The sequence below is a fragment of the Lasiosphaeria miniovina genome, assembly GCF_030549165.1.
Source record: "Lasiosphaeria miniovina strain SMH2392-1A chromosome Unknown B0T26scaffold_1, whole genome shotgun sequence".
Lineage (NCBI taxonomy): Eukaryota > Fungi > Ascomycota > Sordariomycetes > Sordariales > Lasiosphaeriaceae > Lasiosphaeria > Lasiosphaeria miniovina.
In genome coordinates this window covers 1,685,194-1,703,236 of record NW_026848220.1, presented here as the reverse complement: position 1 = coordinate 1,703,236, position 18,043 = coordinate 1,685,194, and the positions used below count along the sequence as shown (strand labels likewise).

The following is an 18,043-nucleotide window of genomic DNA, read 5'->3' as shown; positions in this document are numbered from 1 at the left end:
TAAATTGCTAGAAGCGGACGGCCTGCCTACCTGCCGGGCCAACCACACCAGACTCGAAGGCGGAAGACGGAAGCTTTCACGTGGAACCCGAGACCGCGTGAGCAAAAAAAAAACCGGACTGTGCAATTGCATTACATTGCATGTCTTTTGAAACTTTGCAGACAGGCCTTTTCAGAACTCGTGCTTGTCTCGACTATACAAAAAGGGGGGACACGTACGTAGCCCTCTGTTACTTCAACTGTTAAACAGCATTTTTAGGTCCGTGAGGTGAGGTGCACGCAGGGTCCAAGTTTCTACAACTTTAGTTCTAGCCCTTCGATTTGGGGTTAGCCTGGCCTGGCTGTGGGGGAATAGATGGGTAGATGGGTAGATGGATAGATGGATGCACAGAAACCTGGAAAACGGGTTTTTAATGGGTGCCGATCTCTGCTGTAGTAGGCATGTACCTCATGGGTTATAATGCGTGTCTTGTATACAACACCAGGTCTGTTTTAGTGTGTGTTTGTCCACGAAACCACGAAACCGCGAAACTGCGAAACTTGGGTAACTGTTCGTCGCCTGAACCTGACACCTTGGCGAGGGGAAACGACTTCTATTGGAACTTGGGTGACTGTTCGCTGCCATAAACCTAACCTACCTTAGCTACTAGCGAGGGGAAGGGACTTGGGCCTAGAGAAGGAGAGCGGACGCGTGATGTGGCGCCGAAGCGCTCGCTCGACAGAGTTTATGACGTGGGCTTCGCAGCTAGAGGCGTAGCTCACCTTAGTCTGCATGTCCAAGTGCACAGAGAGAAGTCAACCTAGCAGCACAGCCTCGTGGCGAGAGACGAATCTCTTCGGCGTCGTTTCTCTTTATTATCGAAGTCTAGTCTATTTTTGTCTCGCCTTGCCTTACCTTGCGTCGTCTTGCGTCGTCTTGCAGAATCATCAGAGGTATACTCATGAGATGTCTGTGGGTTGCAAGGTAGTTGCCGTGGGTTGCCAGAGGAAAATGGTAGCTTGAAGAAGACAATGACCGAGATATCTGTGGGATACTGTAGAAAGCAAAGTAGTTGCCGCGGGTTACCATTTCCATTTCCATTGTTTAGGTGGTGGTCAGGTGGATGGATGGACGTGCCCTACATGCATAATATCTTATTCTTCTTCCTGTTTTCAGGTCTCGTTATTTCGAGAAAGATTTTACTTGCGTCAGCAGAGCCAGTGACAGGTCCTGGCGCAGTGGCCGTGTGTCTTTTCTCTCTTCCTTTTTAAGGTCGTTCACGATCATCTCCCGTGACGACATTCCTCTCTAGCTTCACAGGTTCTAGAATCGCAGGGGTCTATGCATTCCGGAATCCGAGGAAGGCTGCTGTGTCGAGAGCGAGTCTGACTGCGTCAAACTGTGCCTAACTTACTCAGACCGCTACTCAAATATTTAAGGCCCTAATAGGTAATTCCCGAGGGCTTTCCTATGTCTCTCGGGGGGAAAAGAAGGAACAGCAAAGTTGGCCAACAAAGCTCTGGCCATATCCGTCCGCTAGTTCCCCAACGGAGACCTTGTTACGATCTTTACATCCTGTAACCGACCGAGTTTGGATAACTTCCCGGCCCGCACTACACGGAAGCTGCATCAAAAGACATCATCATTCCTAGGGGTGGGTGGTTACATAAAAGGTTTCCCCTGTTTATTATCGAATCGTACACGCAAAGGGTCCTTTTTTGTTCCCTTACTCCTTTCCCGTGCCTCCTATGACGCCAGCCAGCCAGCCAAGGTACTTTACCTAAGGTAGCTATCAAGCATCACCCATCAAATCATCCTCGGCCGAAAATCCAAACTGGTTATTCTGGATCGCCACGATCCTATCCAGTTCCTGCTGATATTGCTTCCGGATATCGCTGAGCGTCAGGAACCTCCGCCTCTGCGGGTCCTGGCTATTAATGCGTGCAGAGAGCCGGTCGATCTTGCACTGCAGCGCATGGTCATCGCCCTCTTCCTGCTGCCTCTTAGCCAGCGGCTGGGACGCAGCTGCCTCTGCCTCGAGCCTCAGTGCGAGGTCTCCCAACTGGCTCTCCAGGTCGTCGCCTGCCCCCTTTGCGGGCCTCGTTGCGTCGTCCTCGGTAGGCACGTCCTCCAAGATGTAGGCCTCCTTCGGAGCAACGCAGCTCAGCGCGTTGATGAGCAGCAGGTACTGGCGCGTGACCTGCGTGTCGAGCGGGTCGTCGGCCCCGACCCTATCGCCCTCTCCCATCTGCCGTAGTTTCTGCAGTCGGTCGAGCAGGATGGCCGCTCCGCCGCGGTAGTCGTTGTGGCTGATCCTCCAGGCGTAGAGGACTTGATGATACGGCACGTTGTTGAACATGTCCTTGGTTGCCCTGCACTTCTCGAGCAGTATGTCGTCGACCTTATTCTGCAGCCCGGAGAAGGGCAGGCTGATGAGTTCCGTGTTCTGGCCCGTTTCGCACATCTTCTCCACTAGCTTCCGTAGATATGCCCTCTGCATCGCCTCGTCTTTCATCGAGAGTAGCGCCGAATGGGCCACGTCAAAGTGGGATATCGTAGTTGCGGCCGAGAAAAGGCGACTCAGCATTTCCATCTTGGTTCCTGCCGCATCCTGTTTGTGGCCGTGGGCAAACTGGAGCGCTAGACGTGAAAACTCGATGACATACGAATACGCCTTTTGTTTGTCGTACAGATTGACGACGTGGGCGTAATAGTTGGGAAGCCCACTGCTAAGGAGATTCCATTCCGTGTCGTCGAGAAGCCCCGAACTGTGTCGCTCGACACCATTCTTTGATATGCTCAGGCCGATCGACGCCTTTTTGAAGTAGAGCGATGCGGTATCGTAGTCTTTGAGCGCGAGGAAGACACGGCCTTGGACATAGGTAGAAAAGGGGCCGCGTTCGGCGAACGAGGTAAGCTCCAAGGCGAGGTCAGGCCGGTCCTGCTTCAGGAGTCGGCACTGGAGGAGCCATGTACACAGCACGATAGAGCTGCTGGGGGAGCATAGGTCAAGCACCACCTCCGTGATGCTAGTGAGCAACGGCAAATTATTGCTCTCTGGCAATCCAAAAAGATGTCCAGTGAGGCCTTCGAGGGCCGTGATGGCATACGTGTCCTCGCCGCCACGTTTTCTTAACGGAGAGGCGGTGCCAGAGCCAGAGCTCGCCCGGTCCGCCTTTGGTATAGGTACGCTCAGTTCCGTCTTTGCCATCCACCTCAGATGCTCCAGTCTCCGAAGAGCATCGATAAGTCGCCGATACTCGGAGCCGATATCAAACCGGCAGTGGAGGGCGTCCTCTTCGCTCTCGGGATCAAATTCCATGTGGAGGAGGAGGATAAGCTGGCTGAAGAGAATGCGCCAGTGGAGCTCGATCGTCTCCTGAACAGCGCGAACGACTACCTTCCTCCCAAATCGCGTAAAGGGCTCTCTAAGCTCCTGGGAGTTGGCGTCGCTGGACGCGCGAATCATGCCGAACAAGTCGTCGTAGAGCCTCGGTGTCACGATTCGGAAATTCTGGCCAAGAGCTTCGACGACGGGGGCGCAATCCTCTTCTGAAAGCTGTGACCAAAACCCAGCCTTGTCGAAGAGGCTCTGGATTCGATCCTCGTCGGGCTCGGTCATGTCTTCGAATAATTCCGCCCTCAGCGCGGCCCTGCTCTGCTGGACCATGCTGTCCGAGAAGGTGTCCAGGAAGTTCAGCCCAGCAAAAATGAGCGCCGCTACATCCTCGTTTTGCTTGTCGGGAGAATGGAGGTTGTAGTAGATACGGTCAAGCTCGCTGCATTGCCTGACGGCAGAGATGCAGTCGGCACATGCCACCCAGATCATTCCCTCTTCGGGATCGTATACCAACGACAGGGCCTCGCCTCTCTGCTTGTCAAGCTCGAGCAAAAGACGCCAAAACCGCATCCATTGAGTCTCGCTCGTGCCCCTAAATTGCTCGTAGTCTACGCCCCCGTTCGAGGTGCGGTCCAGTGTTGTGGATGAGCCGAGGACCGAGCATATGGATTCCGCGATGCTCTTGCCAGCCCTTGGCGAGGTCTCTTTGTACGTGCCTAGGCCTTTCTCATACATGCCGAGCGCCGTCTCGATGGTGGTCTTTGAAAACCGTCCCGGGAAGAAGATAAGATCGAGCCATTTCTCGGTAGAATCTACCGGATCGCAAGGCCCCGATGTCTGCGCGGCAGGTAAGGCGTTCTCGACGAAAACGCCCTTCCATCCAGCGCCAAACGGCGCCTTGGTGTTTCTCGGCTGCAGCTGCAACTTTTGCACTCGGTAAGTGGTGTTGTTTTTCCACAGAGTCCATAGCTCAGGGCCCTCGGCCTGCTGCGCCACTGAGAAGTCGGCCAATGTCCACACGTCGAGCGAGGACGGGCTTGGAGGTGTCAATTGCGCTTCTGGGAAACAGTCTGCGACATGGATGGATCCCTGGTCGTTGGCCTTCACTTTCCAAAACTTGAACTCGCCGGCTCCGATCGGCGAGTACGTCACAACGAGGCACTGGCCGGGCGAAGTGTCTAGAATCTGGATCAGGTTGCCCTGAGAAGGGTCGATTGTCCATTTGCCAACCTCCTGGGGATCGCGCTTGGCATTGAGTATGTCGCCCGTGTAGAGAATCTGACCTGACTGTACGTCCCAAACCCGCATGCGATGGTCCAGACAGATTGTGAATAGAAAGGACGTGTCGTCGCCGCCTATGCTCGTTATCGCCGTCGACGCAGCCGCCGTCAGCTCCATGTTGATCTTGTCGTAGCGAACAGTCGGGTTCCGCTGGAAGGGGACCAGCCCGCGCAGGCTCTGGCCCCATCCCGCAACATTGTAAATGGTTTCCTTCCAGGACGTCGCATTGGTAGCTGGGGGGAGGAGGGCAGAGTCAGTAAGCCAATTCAGCAAAGCGCAGCAAATCTGGGCCGCGAGGAACTGACCGTCGTGGGACCGATTCCTGTCAAACTTCAGGATGCCACCATCATGCATAGTGATGATCAGCTGGTTGGGATTGACAACGACTAGCTGGTGCGGGTGCTTGAACCCGAAGCCAGGCGGCGAGAAAGCCTTACAGGCCTCGCCCAGGCCGCCCTCCGAGATCGACCGCTTTCTGAAGTGCTCTGGCCGGAGGGTGATGGAGTAGAACTGGCTCGACTGGTCGACGACAAACACGTAGAGCGCATCGTGGTCGGGGCTATCGGCGAACCCGACGCAGGAAGGGCGTATCGGGGACGGAAAGGCTAGGTTGAGGATTAAGGGCGCATCTGCGTCTTTCTCCTGCTTGCACACATCGGCGGCGCGAATGCTCAGGACCGTGCCATGCTCCAAGACGCGCCAGAGGAACGCCCGCGGGGAGCTGCGGTGCTTGCGGTAGTAGATGGAGGAGGCGGTGGCGAGATTTCTGGCGCGATAGAGCCTCTCGTCGTCGTCGGTAGCGGCAGCGGCAGTAGGAGCTCGTGTCAAGGCGGAGTAGGCAAAGGAGGCGCTTTGGGTCTGGGGCGCGACGCGGATCTGGGCAATCGACGACTGCACCGGCTCCAGATTGAGCCGCGCTTCCTTGTAGAGAACCTCGAAATCCCTGGAGCTCATCTTGCCCCCATGCGCATCTATTGCCGGCAATTGACGAGTCTTGGCGTGTGGTTGCGCGTCGTATGTCGTGTGGGTGCAGACGCGGTCTCGGTCGGGTTGAGCTTTTTGGTAGGCAGAATCGCTGCCGGTATGGTTGCTGTCCAAACGGGACTCAGGCTCAGCTCAAGACTAGGCGGATAAGGCAGATAACGATAGTCGCTGCATCCAGTCTGCTAAACAGCGTTTTCGGGCGATTCAAAACTGACAATTAATTCAGCGAGCATAAAATTCATTTACATTGGAAAGGTAGATAGAACCTATCTTTAATAAAGAGGCTAACAAATCAATACTAGTCGCCGGGGAGATGAAAGTGGCTAAAATTTCGTTGATATGTGGTATCAACCCCCGATGCGTAAATCTCAGTTGCGACTCTAGAATAATGCTTATTATACACTTAAATGCACCAAGATCCTGAGCAAAGTCCCATTCCGTCATAAAAATGCCAACACCTGAAGCCAGCACACCATGCCATGCAAAAACAGAAAGCTCCAAAGTCAGCCCGCAGAATCTCTCTCATTATCCCATGTGCCATGCATCGAATCATTCCATGTCTCCTCACACCTCACAACAAGGCTCCGTAAGTCCCTTCAAAAGATCGCCTCAGAATCCTCCTCACTCTTTCTCAAGGTCCTTGGGAGCCGGGTCGCCAATGCCGTCTTCGTTAATCGCAAACAAGCAATCGCTTTCCGGTAGACACGGGCTGTCGTAAATCTTTGCTATTCTTGTTTCGCCGCGACCCTTCTTGAGACTAATGCGCGTCGTACTTGCGTGGGCAATGATGTTGCCGCCAATCGGTTTCTTGGGATCTGGGTTAAACATGGCAGACGGGCCACCGTCGACTTGCGCCACCACTTGGTTGCTGATCACAACAGCAATGCCGAACTCGTCGGCAAGGCGCTGGAGTGTGCGCATGAACTTGGCGAGATGGGTCTGCCGCGAGCTCAGCTCGCCTCGGCCCACGAAATCCGTCCGGTACAGAGAGGTGGCCGAGTCTACAATAAGGAGACTGAACCGGGTCTCGCACATCATTGCCGCCGCTTGATTCAGAAGCTGCAGTTGATGGTCCGAGTTGTACGCGCGCGCATAGGCCACATTGTCGAGAACCTCCTCCCCGGACAGGCCGTACCGGTTGGCCACCGCCAAGAGTCGGACCGGACGAAATGTCCCCTCGGTGTCGATATACAGAACTTCCCCTCGCCGCCGCCCATGTCGAACGGTAACTGACACGTCACGGCCAGCGTGTGGCAGATTTGCGACTTTCCCGTTCGGAACTCGCCAAATATCTCGGTCACGCTGCCCGTCTCGACGCCTCCGGCCAGGAGTGTGTCGAGGTTCTTGGACCCAGTGGTGATGGATATCAGCTCGCTGCGGCGCTGGTGCATCTCTGTGGCTGTGGTGAAGCCCATGGGGACGAGTTTTGACGCTTCAGAGCGCAAACAAAAACAGAGTCAGCAACCACGGCGCATCCTTTTTTTTTTTTTTTTTAAAAAAAAAAAAAAAAAAAAAAAAAAAAGGAAAAAAAAAACCATAAAGCGAATTTACCTTCAGCGAGGATCTTGCCGGCCTTCTGCTCCGAAATGCCCTTGATCTGCTCTAGCATCCTCCGCGGCGTGTAGGCCACAGATTCGACAGTGTTGTACCCGCCATCGACAACCAATTGGATGTCGCGCTTCGTGAGGCCAGAGACTCCCTAGAGACGCGCGTCAGAGCGGCCAGACTAGACAGTACGAGAAAATGAAGAGAGCCATGGCCGCGACATACCTCGAGGGCTGAGAGCGGAGTTGGCGCGCCAGGACCGGTCATTCCGCCATCGTCGCTGTTGACAGCATCTTCATCAAACTCTTCGTTGGTCGCCATATTTCACAGCAGTCTTTATGTGAACACGGGGTCTTTTGGTTTGACAAATAGTAGGGGACGAGATTTGCGGCAGTCAAGGCTTGAAACCGCATCCGGCTTTTGGTCTGTTGACAGAGGCAAATTCGCCAGGCGCGGGGCGCGTCAGCGAGGGGAAGGAACGAGACACGGAAGCACATGACCACTCTCAGGCTTCGGTCTCCACTTTTAAGCCACTGTGACTCGCGTTTCCCCAAAAACCCTAACCCCGCGATGTATGGCCAACGGCAGCAACGACGTAAGACCGTTGATTTCAAGTGTAAAAGACTCGAGACAACTCCCCTAATTACGGCATAAGGTTTTCAACGCGTATGGAAGCTTCAGTTAACGAAGCTTCCGGTAAGTGAAATCCCCATATGTATTTGTGTAAGTATCTTTATCCATTTATGCACCAGGACTGAAAAGAGAAATCCAGAGGCCACAAGAAGACTTCCAAATTTATGCAGTAGACTTCCACCCTTCTAAGAAAGAAACAAAAAGAAATGCCTTCTCCAGATGGCAGGTAATCCAGGGAGCCGTTCATATGCAGACGGTATGTAGGTAAATATCAGGGCCAGTGTGGCCATGCTGGGAATAAACCAACCCCTCCCAATTCATCTCTTCTTTTGGGTGGCGATAACCGCCGTTGATGGCTTTCAGCGCTGTTCGGAATAGGCTTGCTCAAATTGGCCGACAGACTTCTTTCACAGCCGGTTCGAGGGCCTTGCAGCCCAATCACCCCGGCCTGACTCGTGGGCGCCCTCCAGATCCGTGGCGCCAACGCTCCCAGAGAACTCGGGCGGTATGCCAAAAGTCCCGGCAGAGATAACTTCAAACCCATCATTGACTTTGCGTGTGGATTTGTTGAGGTGCAGGTCTCCGGGCCCAAAGATGGGCTCCGGCACGGACGGCGGCTCCCGGCTCTGAAGCACGGATGAGAGGGTATCGCTCTGAGAAAGAGCCGAGAAGCCGCTTGGCGTCCGGGCTAGGGTGTCGAAAGGATCGCGAAGATCCTTTTCCTGCCATCCTTGGGGCACACCACTATACCCCAGGCGGTTTTCGCGGAGATTCCTTGCCATGTAAAGTCTCGAGCTGCGCGATGATGTGTAGCTCCTGCCGCTTGCGCTCCTTGCGGACCGCGGCTGGGACTCCGTCGACTCTCCTGACGAAGACACCGAGCTCCGCTGACTAGGCTGGCGCGGGTTCCGTGGAGCAGACGTTGGTATGTAAGTCTCGTATGCGGGTTTCGGGTGGGCTTGGTGCTCCAACTTCTTCAGAGTATCTTCGCTCAAAACGCTGGCTTCTCGGTTAGGGCGCCTCTTGGGTTGCGTTGCGAACTGGGAAACAGGCGGCACAGGTACCTGTGGTTGCTCCGCGGGGTTCAAACTGGCTAATCGTTGAGAAATGGAGGCTTCAGTTGGGCTTTGTCTCGGCGCTGCTCGCCCGAGGTTCACAGAGGAGACCGGCACTGGTCTTGCATCGTAAAGTTCGTTGCCTTTCTCCGAGTCCAGGACCACAAGAGTTGTGGAATATCCCGTCTTCGGCGTTGCCGTCTCGTTGAGCGACGGCGGCCTCGAAATCCATATTCCGTCAACTTCGACGCCGCTTTGGATGGCTCGAATTCCGAAGGGGATGTCATTGGTCCGCTTGTGAGGGATGCCCGACTTGCGCATTTCCTGCAGCCGCGCCCTCTTCTCCTCTTCTAATATCTCCTGCTTCCTCAGCAAACGATTTGACCACCACAGCTTGACTAGCCCAGCGCAAAACACCACCACCATTGCCATTGCGAGAACCTAGCCAACAATCAGCGAATAAGTTCTGACCCGCGCAAACGGGGAGAAAGAGAGAAATCTTACAAAGGTCATTTGCTGCCATAGCGCCCAAGATATGAAGAAAACCGGCCCCGCCATCTCGGTTTATCGACACACGGCCGGAATATAGCTAGATATTGAAGGGTCTTGGTAGCTAGATGTTGATCCCCGAAGCTTCAAGAGGATAGCGAGCGGCCCAGCTCGCCGCTGGGTGAGGAAAGAACAGCAAACCGCTCGGTTACGAGTTGTCCCGTGCGTTCAGGTGCGTATGTTGAAAGGAAAGAGCGTCAGAGCAACCAAGTCCGCTCCGCCCAGACCCAATCTGGGGGGTGCAGCCTGGGGCAACCTGTGTTTTAAAGTCCAGACGAAAGCCCCTGCTAACTCTTTTGAAGCTCAGCTCACGCACTCCGAGATGCTTGTCGGGGCAGATAAACCACAGTTCAGCTCTGGGTCGTCTGCATTTTGTGGATTACTTGATAAGTCTGCCGGCAAGCAAGCACCGCAGCTCAGCCAGTACAGGGGATGCAGCAGGTACACGGTGCTCTTCGGGTCGTCAGGTCCAACTGCCAGCTCGCGAGCCCAGGGCTATACGAAGGCGTGTAACGAGTGACGTTTGAGTGCCGACGGGGCTCTTTCAACTCGCGCTCGCGCTGAGATATCCGGATGGCGGCGTTGGCAAGGCTGATGGAGCAATGCAAGGGGCCGCCAAGTCGAACAGTCGATGTGCTGCCAGCAACAGTGACATAAGGGAGCGACAAGTTGCGGTAGGGGCGAGAAGCTGTGAAGCGCAAACGAAGGGCGCTTGGGGCAGGATGAGATCTCACTTACACGGCGCCAATGGAGAGACAAACGGAAGAAATAGCCATGGCTTTGGCCGCTTGGCCGTCAGACGGGCCTGGGCAGGTTCTTGTATGAGACGGTCTCACGGATAGCAGCAGGCACTCAGATAAAGCGCACACCGCAACCACGGTCAGGGCAGCGTAAAGGCGACCCGTCACAGACTGAGAGCTGACGAGTCTTGCCAGGCTAGAGCACTTCATCCATTTTTGCCACTGCACCCTAAACCCAACTAATTTCCCCTTGCTGTGTACCTAGGTGGGCAACACGTCTGCCATCATCCAAGGTCTTCTTCGCAGGGCGGGGCGTTCCTTGCAGCGAGAGCCGAATTCGGCAGGCTAAATAGGCACAGGCAAGGTATAGTACCTTAGGTATCCAGCACGAACCAGAGAAGGCGGACGGCTAGGGTCATGGACTTCCAGATCATGTTAAATTCCCGACCACCAAGAAAACCCGGCTCGTGGACCAATCGTGCAGCCACTAGGCGGGAATGTGCTGGTGGTGAGGTACAGTACATACAGTACAATGGAAGGAGAAGATTCGGGGGTCAGGTCAGGGCCGGCTGATTTGGTGTCCAAGCAAGAAAGGCAGGTCGCGCCCGTGTGAGAGGGTTATGGTAGTGCAGTCTGGCCAGCGATGATCACTGTCCATAGGAAGCACAAGTATAGTATTCGCAGTCGAGACTTGGGCCTGACCCACCCCTCGACCGACGTTTCTGATATTGTCTGGTATTCATCCAAATTAGGGCCGCCCTGGGGGAGAGTGTCTCGTGGGTCATCAGCTGTCGCCCGGCAATTTCATCTTTTTCACGGAGTGAAAATTTCGATGGATGCTATACTCCCTGCGCGCATCCATGACGGCGAGGAACGCGATGCCATCGTGGATGGTCCTGTTGATGTCGATAGCCTGGGCGAAAAGCACAATTTGTGGAGCGAGGAGTTGCTCCGAAACCATTCTGAAAGGGGGGCATTGAAGGCTTGAGAGGGTTCAAGACCTGCCTAAAAGGGAGAGTGCAGCGGAAAGTTGAACGAGCGGAATGACAATATTGACATGAGTAAGGTCGAATTTAATACACGAGGTTTTTTTGTAGAACTTGACGAGAGAGCAAAGCTTGCCCTGTACAGATAAAGTGTTCCTATTCGAGGAATCAGCCGGCCCCATCACCCCGGATAATTGACTCCGCAAAAAGAATGATGGGCGGATCTGTCGTCCTAGGTTCCCCAGAAACTGCTGCGTCAGCCAAGCCCAAAAGGGGAATGCCGTCTGAACTGACGGACTGGGTGGGGCTCATCCGAAGACTGAAGAATAATCCTTTCAAGTTTAGAAAAGTTATTGATATTTTACGCAAGCCAGAGTCACGCCATAGGCAGAATCTTGACCACATTGCCATCTGCCACCAGCAGCTAACACAAAGTGTTGGAAATGATTCCTGGGAAACCCCCCATCTTTTGACAGATATAATCAACACTTTGCAGCTGGCCGATGGCAGTAATTTAAAGGCATTAAACGGTATCTTTCCAGCTTTCTGTCTAGGAGCTTCCACAACGTGAACCCAGAAAATACAGCACTCATGGGATTTGAACCCCCAGAGGGTAAACTCTCAGCAAGTAGACGAAAGACAGTTAAAGCCATCGAAAGGCAATGTCGTTTTCTTCAAGACATAGCTAGAGAAAGATCCACCTCTAAATACAGGAATCCTGCCTCAGTTACCAACCGCATAGCCCCTCCGTCATAGCGAATGAGCCAATATTCTCCGAATGGTCTCCTTATCGTGTTCAGTAGTAAGGGAATATGAAGAAGGGTTAGGGTTAAATGCATACATCCCATTGTCAAAAGGGGTTCGAAAGGGAAAGGGGTGGATACCTACCCTGGTAATGTTGACAAGCTAGTTAGAGCGAGCACAACAACAAGTACTCTACAGACATCCATATTGTCGGGAAAGATTTCCCACTACGAAGAGTAAGGAAAATAATGTCTACTTTATCCAAATGCCACTCCCATTCGGAAATAATAAGTGCCTACTTGGACGCCAACCAGCATCTACGAACTCTCCTCAGCTTCCTCTCCCCCTGGCCTAGCAAATCACCAAGACAACAAAGATGGCCGACAAGAAAGCAAACAACCTTCACATCTCTTTTTGATGTCATTTTATAAAAAGAGTTAGACGGTAACAGCACATCCAAGGAATATCAGGATTCCACATTGCATTTCCCCCCTACAGCCCCGAAGTAAACACCACTAGGTAATGACCTAGTTAGCTAGTTTAAAGTGAAGAAATCGAAGCCCGGCCTCTTTGAGGAAGAAATATACAACAGAAAGTCCCAGAAAAAGAAAACACCACGACTGCAGATCAGCGAGTAAGCCACCTTACCTTGTATTATCATCCCTAGCGGCGGTGGCGAGCTGGCGGTGGCGAGCTGGAAGTAAGTTGTGCCGAAACGGTCCATGGCAAGACGTGAAACAAACTTGATTGTGGCCATGAGTAGTGCGATGCAATGCAAAAAGATGGCAAGATGGACCCTGAAAAGATGAGAAAACTTCTCTCATTCCATGACCCCAGGGAAAACTGCCAACGGAGATGGTGATCGTCTATCCATGTCCTGTTCAAGAATACATATCTTTTTCACCAAGAACCTCAAATTTGCAAACATACCTAGCCAAGGCAAAGCTAAAAAAACGAAACGACAGAGCTGCCAAGGCGCAATCGAGCAAGCCACAGGCACTCCGTCCGTGATTGATGTAGTAAAGTCTTCATATTTCTCAAACACCTAGCTAGCTACGCTGTGAAGCCCGCCGAAACCCTGCATTCGGCAGCCTAGGAATAGCTCCCAGAGACAATTTGATTCGCGGTCAACAGCTAATCTTTCAGTCAAGATCCGGCATCAAGACCTCCAATCTTCCCGGATTCGGTGAGATGCCAAAGTTACGTAAAATAAAATAGAAAATCAAGTTAAAAAACCAGAAACTCCAGCGTACGTACCGAGGAGAAAAAAACATGATGCGCATGACTGCCCCTTTTTGGCTCTCCGCAACGCAAAACAAAAATAGGGCCTATACCTCCTAGATCATATATGCATGACGAACAGAGCCAGTGTTGAAAGTGTCGCGGGTATCCTAAACGAAGGTAAGAAGCGAAGTATCCGTACCCGCTCATGAGATATCGTCAAGTGTGTGTTGCGCAAGGCCGTAAAGGAAGTTTCTCTTCCTAAGATTCATCTTTCCGGAAAAGAATAAAATGCGTGGGTTCGTTCCCATGGCTCCGACCCAGTCGAACCCGTACAAGCCCCGCCACCCAAGCCCACCAGCTACATAAATATACGTAGATATATAGATATGCTCCCCTTCCCAATTTTGACGCCGAACATGTGCCCTACCAAGGTAAAATGCAAAAGGGACGGGAAAAGATAAATGTTTTTTAAAAAAAAAGAAAAAGAAAAAAAAGGAGTTGAAACAAAAGGAGCCTCTGGTGCAGTCCCGACAGATCAGAACTACCAGATGCACTACCGGATGTCTAGTTGAAAGGGCTTAAAGCGACCTCCTATGGTGGCGCAGCGGGGGCACTTTCTGCGCGCGCCTTGCTCGCCCATCAGAACGTCAACGCAGGCCTGGCAAAGACCGCATATACATTCCGTACAGGCATAAGACTCGCGCAGGAGAGAGACCCCTTGACAGGCGGCGCAATATATCTGCGTGTTCTGGGAGTAGCTTGGGGAGGAATCTGACAAGCCCCTCGACTCTATGTGGAAGTTCTCCCCGCTTTCGCCGCTCTCGACAGATGGGAACGGATCGGGAGCTTCGGGATTGTATGACGGAGGTGTGAGAGCTTGCTGCAGCGGAGATGCTTGGTAGCTCGTAAAGGCATTTTGCGGGAAAGGCGGAAGAGATGCTCGGTGGATGGATATGGGTGATTGTGGAACCTGGCTTGTCAGGCGTGGGTCGAACATTGAAGGGAAATTCAGACTCACTGGAGTTCTGTCCTCATCTATGCCTTCCGTAGCCGAAGCCGCCGCGTCGATCAAATCCTCCCAGCGTTTGCCAAAATCACTCGAAGGCTCGGCCGAGAGTGCTTTCCTGTCATTGGCTCCGGGCCTCAGAAAATCAGGGTTACCGTCATTCTGCAGCCGGCGAAGCCATTCTGCAGCGGCGCCCTTTGACTTTTTCCTCTGATGGCCCCTCTTGGTTACGGACTGCTTCCTCGGTCGGTTGGGGCCCAGCGGTCTGTGCAATGGTGGCAGCGTGGAGGAGCGACCAGGCGGAGAGTTGGAAAGCGAGGCCGAAAGGATCGAGGGCAAAATCTCTCGTCGTCTTCCCAAATCATGGCTAGGGAACGGCACGCTTGTCACGTCGCTGTTGGCCAAGTGTATGGGCGGCAATTCGATCGACGACCTCGGTACTCTCCCTCCTTCGTGGTCTGAATGCCAGTCCTGCAGAGCAAACTGTTTAGCAAGAACGGAGAAGCGGAAGTCACCCACACTCACCCCCTCTGAGTCCCAGCCGGGCTCGGTCTTGTGGTTGTGCAGCTGAGCGAGCGCGGCTGCAGCGGGAAACATGGCACCTCCCGAGTATTCATCGAGGTTTCGCGGCGTGCCAGGAGCGCTGGAACCGTCTCGGCGATAGGTGTGGTTGATGCCCTTTGCTTGGTTGACATGCGGGGGGCCCAGGGCTGGCTGGGTTTGGGGTCGCTCGCTCGGCGGGGTGTTGATCATGAGATGGAAGCTCTCTTCGGTCGCAGGCAGCTTGGAGATGTAGTGTTCGGGGTGAGCTCGTCGGATGTGCTCCTGCATGGAACGGAACCTCTTTTCCTGTTTTTTTGGACGACATTGTTAGCCAGCTGCTGCGGCGCTTGGCCTCCTTCGGTCCCATTGTCCATGGAATGGCGGGCGGCCTAGGGAGCTCCGGAGCAAGGGCGGGGAAACCGGGCGGGATTGGCCGCCGTAGGAAAGAAGAGCTCGACGGCTCGTGGCGTGGGCAGCAACAACGAGAGCGACAGCGACTCACCCCGATGCAGCGCTTTCGACAGCTGGAGCCATCTTGATTTCGCAGTGGACACACGACCTCATGGTTGGCGTCGGTTACTGAAAATGACGAGGTGAGTGACGACCTGGGCGGCATCTTGGACACCCCACCACCATTCAAAGCCGATGGGGCGTGGCGGGGAGCGGTCGGGCGATAAGGTAGCTGGCGATAAGAATATGTAAGGTTAGAAGGCCGTTAACTGAGACTCAATTGAGATGTTGCCGGCTCTGGAGAGCGAAGCTGTCGCATTTGGCCTTTGTAGGCTCTAAGCTCAGAGGAGAGTGCTCTGCTCTGGGGGTGTGTTCATGAGAAGGTAAGCTCCAAGCTCCTCTTCTAGGTGTAACAAGAGGTGTTTCGAAGAATGTGGGTGGTTTGGTAGAGGCAGTGTGGCCTGGGGTGGGAGCATAGAGGACAATCAAGCAACTTGAATGGAGGGCGGGGTGGGGAGGGGACGGAAAGGGATAGAGGGGGGGGGCGTGTGTGAGAGAAATCAAGGACAGCACACAAGCACTGCCCTGACTTGACATGACTGGCCTGGACCGAACTCGACTCGACTTGACAGTCTCGACTTTACTTGACCAAGCACCTAAGCACTTGCAGCGGCAAGCAAAGCAGAGTAATCCGTATGTACGTACATACATAGATCCATCCATCCATGCACAGAGCATCCGGACAGGTCCTGACTCCCGACTCGATTTCGGGTGCTGCTCAAAGGGGTGTCCCATGTACCTAAAACTGCCAATGGATCTGTATGAATGACCGAAAGCAGCTCACATTGGGAAGTCCCATCCCCTTAGTCTAAGTCCACGACTTCACGCACTGCAATTGCTTTGCAACAAAGAGGGAGGAGGGAGAATAAGGACGGCCCGGTGCTGACGATGATGACTTGTAGTAGGAGACAATGTAATCAGGCAGTGCTAGGTAACCCGTTGTGCACCAACTGACAAAGACAGTTTATGTTTTTTTCCCCACCGCACACTATGTGCGAGGGGATCCCGTCGTCCTAACAGGCCCAAGTTAAGGGATTCCGTGGTGGTTGGGTGTGGAAGCGGATGGCCGAACAACCTAGGCTATGTCGTCAGGCTCGATGGGGGCGGGAGAGGGGGACAAGTCAGGTGCCGACTCGCTGTGTCGACAGCACAGAGCTTGCAGAGGGGAGGATAGAAGCTGCGAAAAGGGCGGCTCCAAAACCCACCCACGCTTGATCTACCGAGCGCCCAGGGTTTGGCCCAGCCGCCGTGGGATCACCCCGGACGATGCACTGTTACAAAGCTTCACCGTAAATCGGCTAGACCAGCGCTACACTCACTCTATTTCCAGGCTGGTTTGTCTTCCGCCCAGCCCAGCCCAGCCCAGCCAAGCACCAAGCTGACTGAGCTGGGCAAGGCAATACCTACCTACGTAGGTAGGTAGGGTGGGAAGCTAGGCAGTTGTGCCCAATAAGAAACGAGGAGGCAGTTGTCTGGTGGCTGTGGATTGTGGCTGTGGGTTGCGGCTCGAAGTTTGCGCTGCTCGCCGACTCGACTCGAGCGTGTTGAATGACATGAATGGCTTGGTCTCTTGACTCAATCAAGGGTTGGATGGCGAGCGGCCTAGAGGAGGGGGTGGGGTACAGACATTTTTAAGAGCACTGCTGTTCGAAGACGGAGCCGAGAGGCGGCTGTGATTGGGTGGTCAGCGTCTCTGGAGCTGGGGGTAGGTACCTAAGGTAGGCAGGTCGAGCTGGGGGATGTCAAGCTTCAGGTTCCCAACGAGCTAGGGAGCTCCCAGACAAGCGGGCATGGCTGGACGGGGGGGCAGTGAATAGTGATTTTCTTGGTACAATATTCCGTAGAAATAGCCCGCCCAAGCTGCAGCCACGAGGACTGAAATAGCCCACAGAACTCACTACCATCTAGCGGCGGCAGAGCAGACGAGAGTCTTGAACCCATCTTCCCAGGCTAGTGGAAGTTGCAGAAATAAATGGCCACGGTCTGCGGCCCTCGATTGACAATGCAGTCCACAAACCTGCGCCCTCGAGTTGGAGTTGGCCCTCCTAAGCTCGGGGCCCCTGCTCAGCGCGAGCGATTGAGGGGTATGAAATCCCGTCATTGTGGGGCTTCAGGGTTACCCTATGCGGGTCGGTCTAAGGGCTTTTGGTGGGGCGGCGTCCTTAGTCAAGGCGAATTGCCCCTCACCCGTTGGCACCACAATGCACGCCAGAGAAAGCTTTCACATGTTGAAGCACGGGTCTTGCTTGCGAGGAAGCTCGGGCATGGAGGGGCGAACAGCATGTAGGTTGAAGTATTTTGAGCTGAAACTGCAGCTATGTCGCAGCTTGATCGACGCTGTTTGGTAGATGGCGGTTTGAACAAAACCAGCTGCACTCCTAATATTCCCATTGGGTGTTGGAGGCAGCAGTGGGATGTCAAGGAAGCTACTGCGGGCGTCCTGTCTCCGCTGAAGGCGGTGAGGATGCCGTGCGGGTGCGAGGTGAGAAAGCCTTCTGGGCCGGTTCCCAGAACGTCAAGAACGACCTTTGATTGGCGCCTGTCATCACATCCAATTCTCTCAAAGCAGAGCTGGAGCTTTCCAACCTGGAATCTATCATTCCCGTTTGATATCGCCGGAAAACCGGTCGAGGACAAAATACCGTCGTGGCCCACAATGGCACCAGCCACTCCCTCACCTGGCTGTGGTGATGGCTGGGCACTGTCCTGCCAGCAACCCCTCAAGCGCTCAATTGACTGTATAATCCATAAGGTTGGTGTGGATGGCACTTCCAATTTAGTCCAGAGCCAACCAATATCGCAGCTTGGAGCTGCAAGCTACGGTATGTGCGAAGTACGGTTATTGGTACTTATTGGAAATTGTGTAACAGGGTATCCGTATGGCGATTGGTTTTGATTGACAGGAAGCTGGCTCACTCACCTGC

General features: G+C 53.9%; 4 protein-coding genes across 4 annotated transcripts; all 4 read right to left on the bottom strand.

The window, feature by feature from the left end:
- Positions 1-1,771: 1,771 nt before the first annotated feature.
- On the bottom strand, positions 1,772-5,554 carry B0T26DRAFT_631630 (nucleoporin Nup120/160-domain-containing protein; the record flags this gene model as incomplete). Its single annotated transcript, XM_060436373.1, has 2 exons — positions 1,772-4,833; positions 4,906-5,554. 2 exons carry the CDS (start codon positions 5,552-5,554, stop codon positions 1,772-1,774), a joined length of 3,711 nt encoding a protein of 1,236 aa, XP_060302283.1.
- Positions 5,555-5,866: 312 nt separating this feature from the next.
- On the bottom strand, positions 5,867-7,585 carry B0T26DRAFT_684142 (DNA repair protein RAD51). The gene is made up of 4 exons (XM_060440828.1): positions 7,355-7,585; positions 7,136-7,283; positions 6,819-7,016; positions 5,867-6,780 (listed from the first exon to the last, which is right to left on the bottom strand). Exons 1-4 carry the CDS (start codon positions 7,448-7,450, stop codon positions 6,206-6,208), a joined length of 1,017 nt encoding a protein of 338 aa, XP_060302282.1. The 5' UTR covers positions 7,451-7,585; the 3' UTR covers positions 5,867-6,205.
- A 584-nt stretch (positions 7,586-8,169) lies between these two features.
- On the bottom strand, positions 8,170-9,375 carry B0T26DRAFT_633513 (uncharacterized protein; the record flags this gene model as incomplete). The annotated part of the gene is made up of 3 exons (XM_060436545.1): positions 8,170-8,835; positions 8,983-9,258; positions 9,322-9,375. 3 exons carry the CDS (start codon positions 9,373-9,375, stop codon positions 8,170-8,172), a joined length of 996 nt encoding a protein of 331 aa, XP_060302281.1.
- A 4,065-nt stretch (positions 9,376-13,440) lies between these two features.
- Positions 13,441-15,243, bottom strand: B0T26DRAFT_18411 (uncharacterized protein). The gene is made up of 2 exons (XM_060433632.1): positions 14,592-15,243; positions 13,441-14,537 (listed from the first exon to the last, which is right to left on the bottom strand). The coding sequence occupies exons 1-2, from the start codon at positions 14,895-14,897 to the stop codon at positions 13,614-13,616; spliced, it is 1,230 nt and encodes a 409-aa protein (XP_060302280.1). The 5' UTR covers positions 14,898-15,243; the 3' UTR covers positions 13,441-13,613.
- Between the last annotated feature and the right edge of the window lie 2,800 nt (positions 15,244-18,043).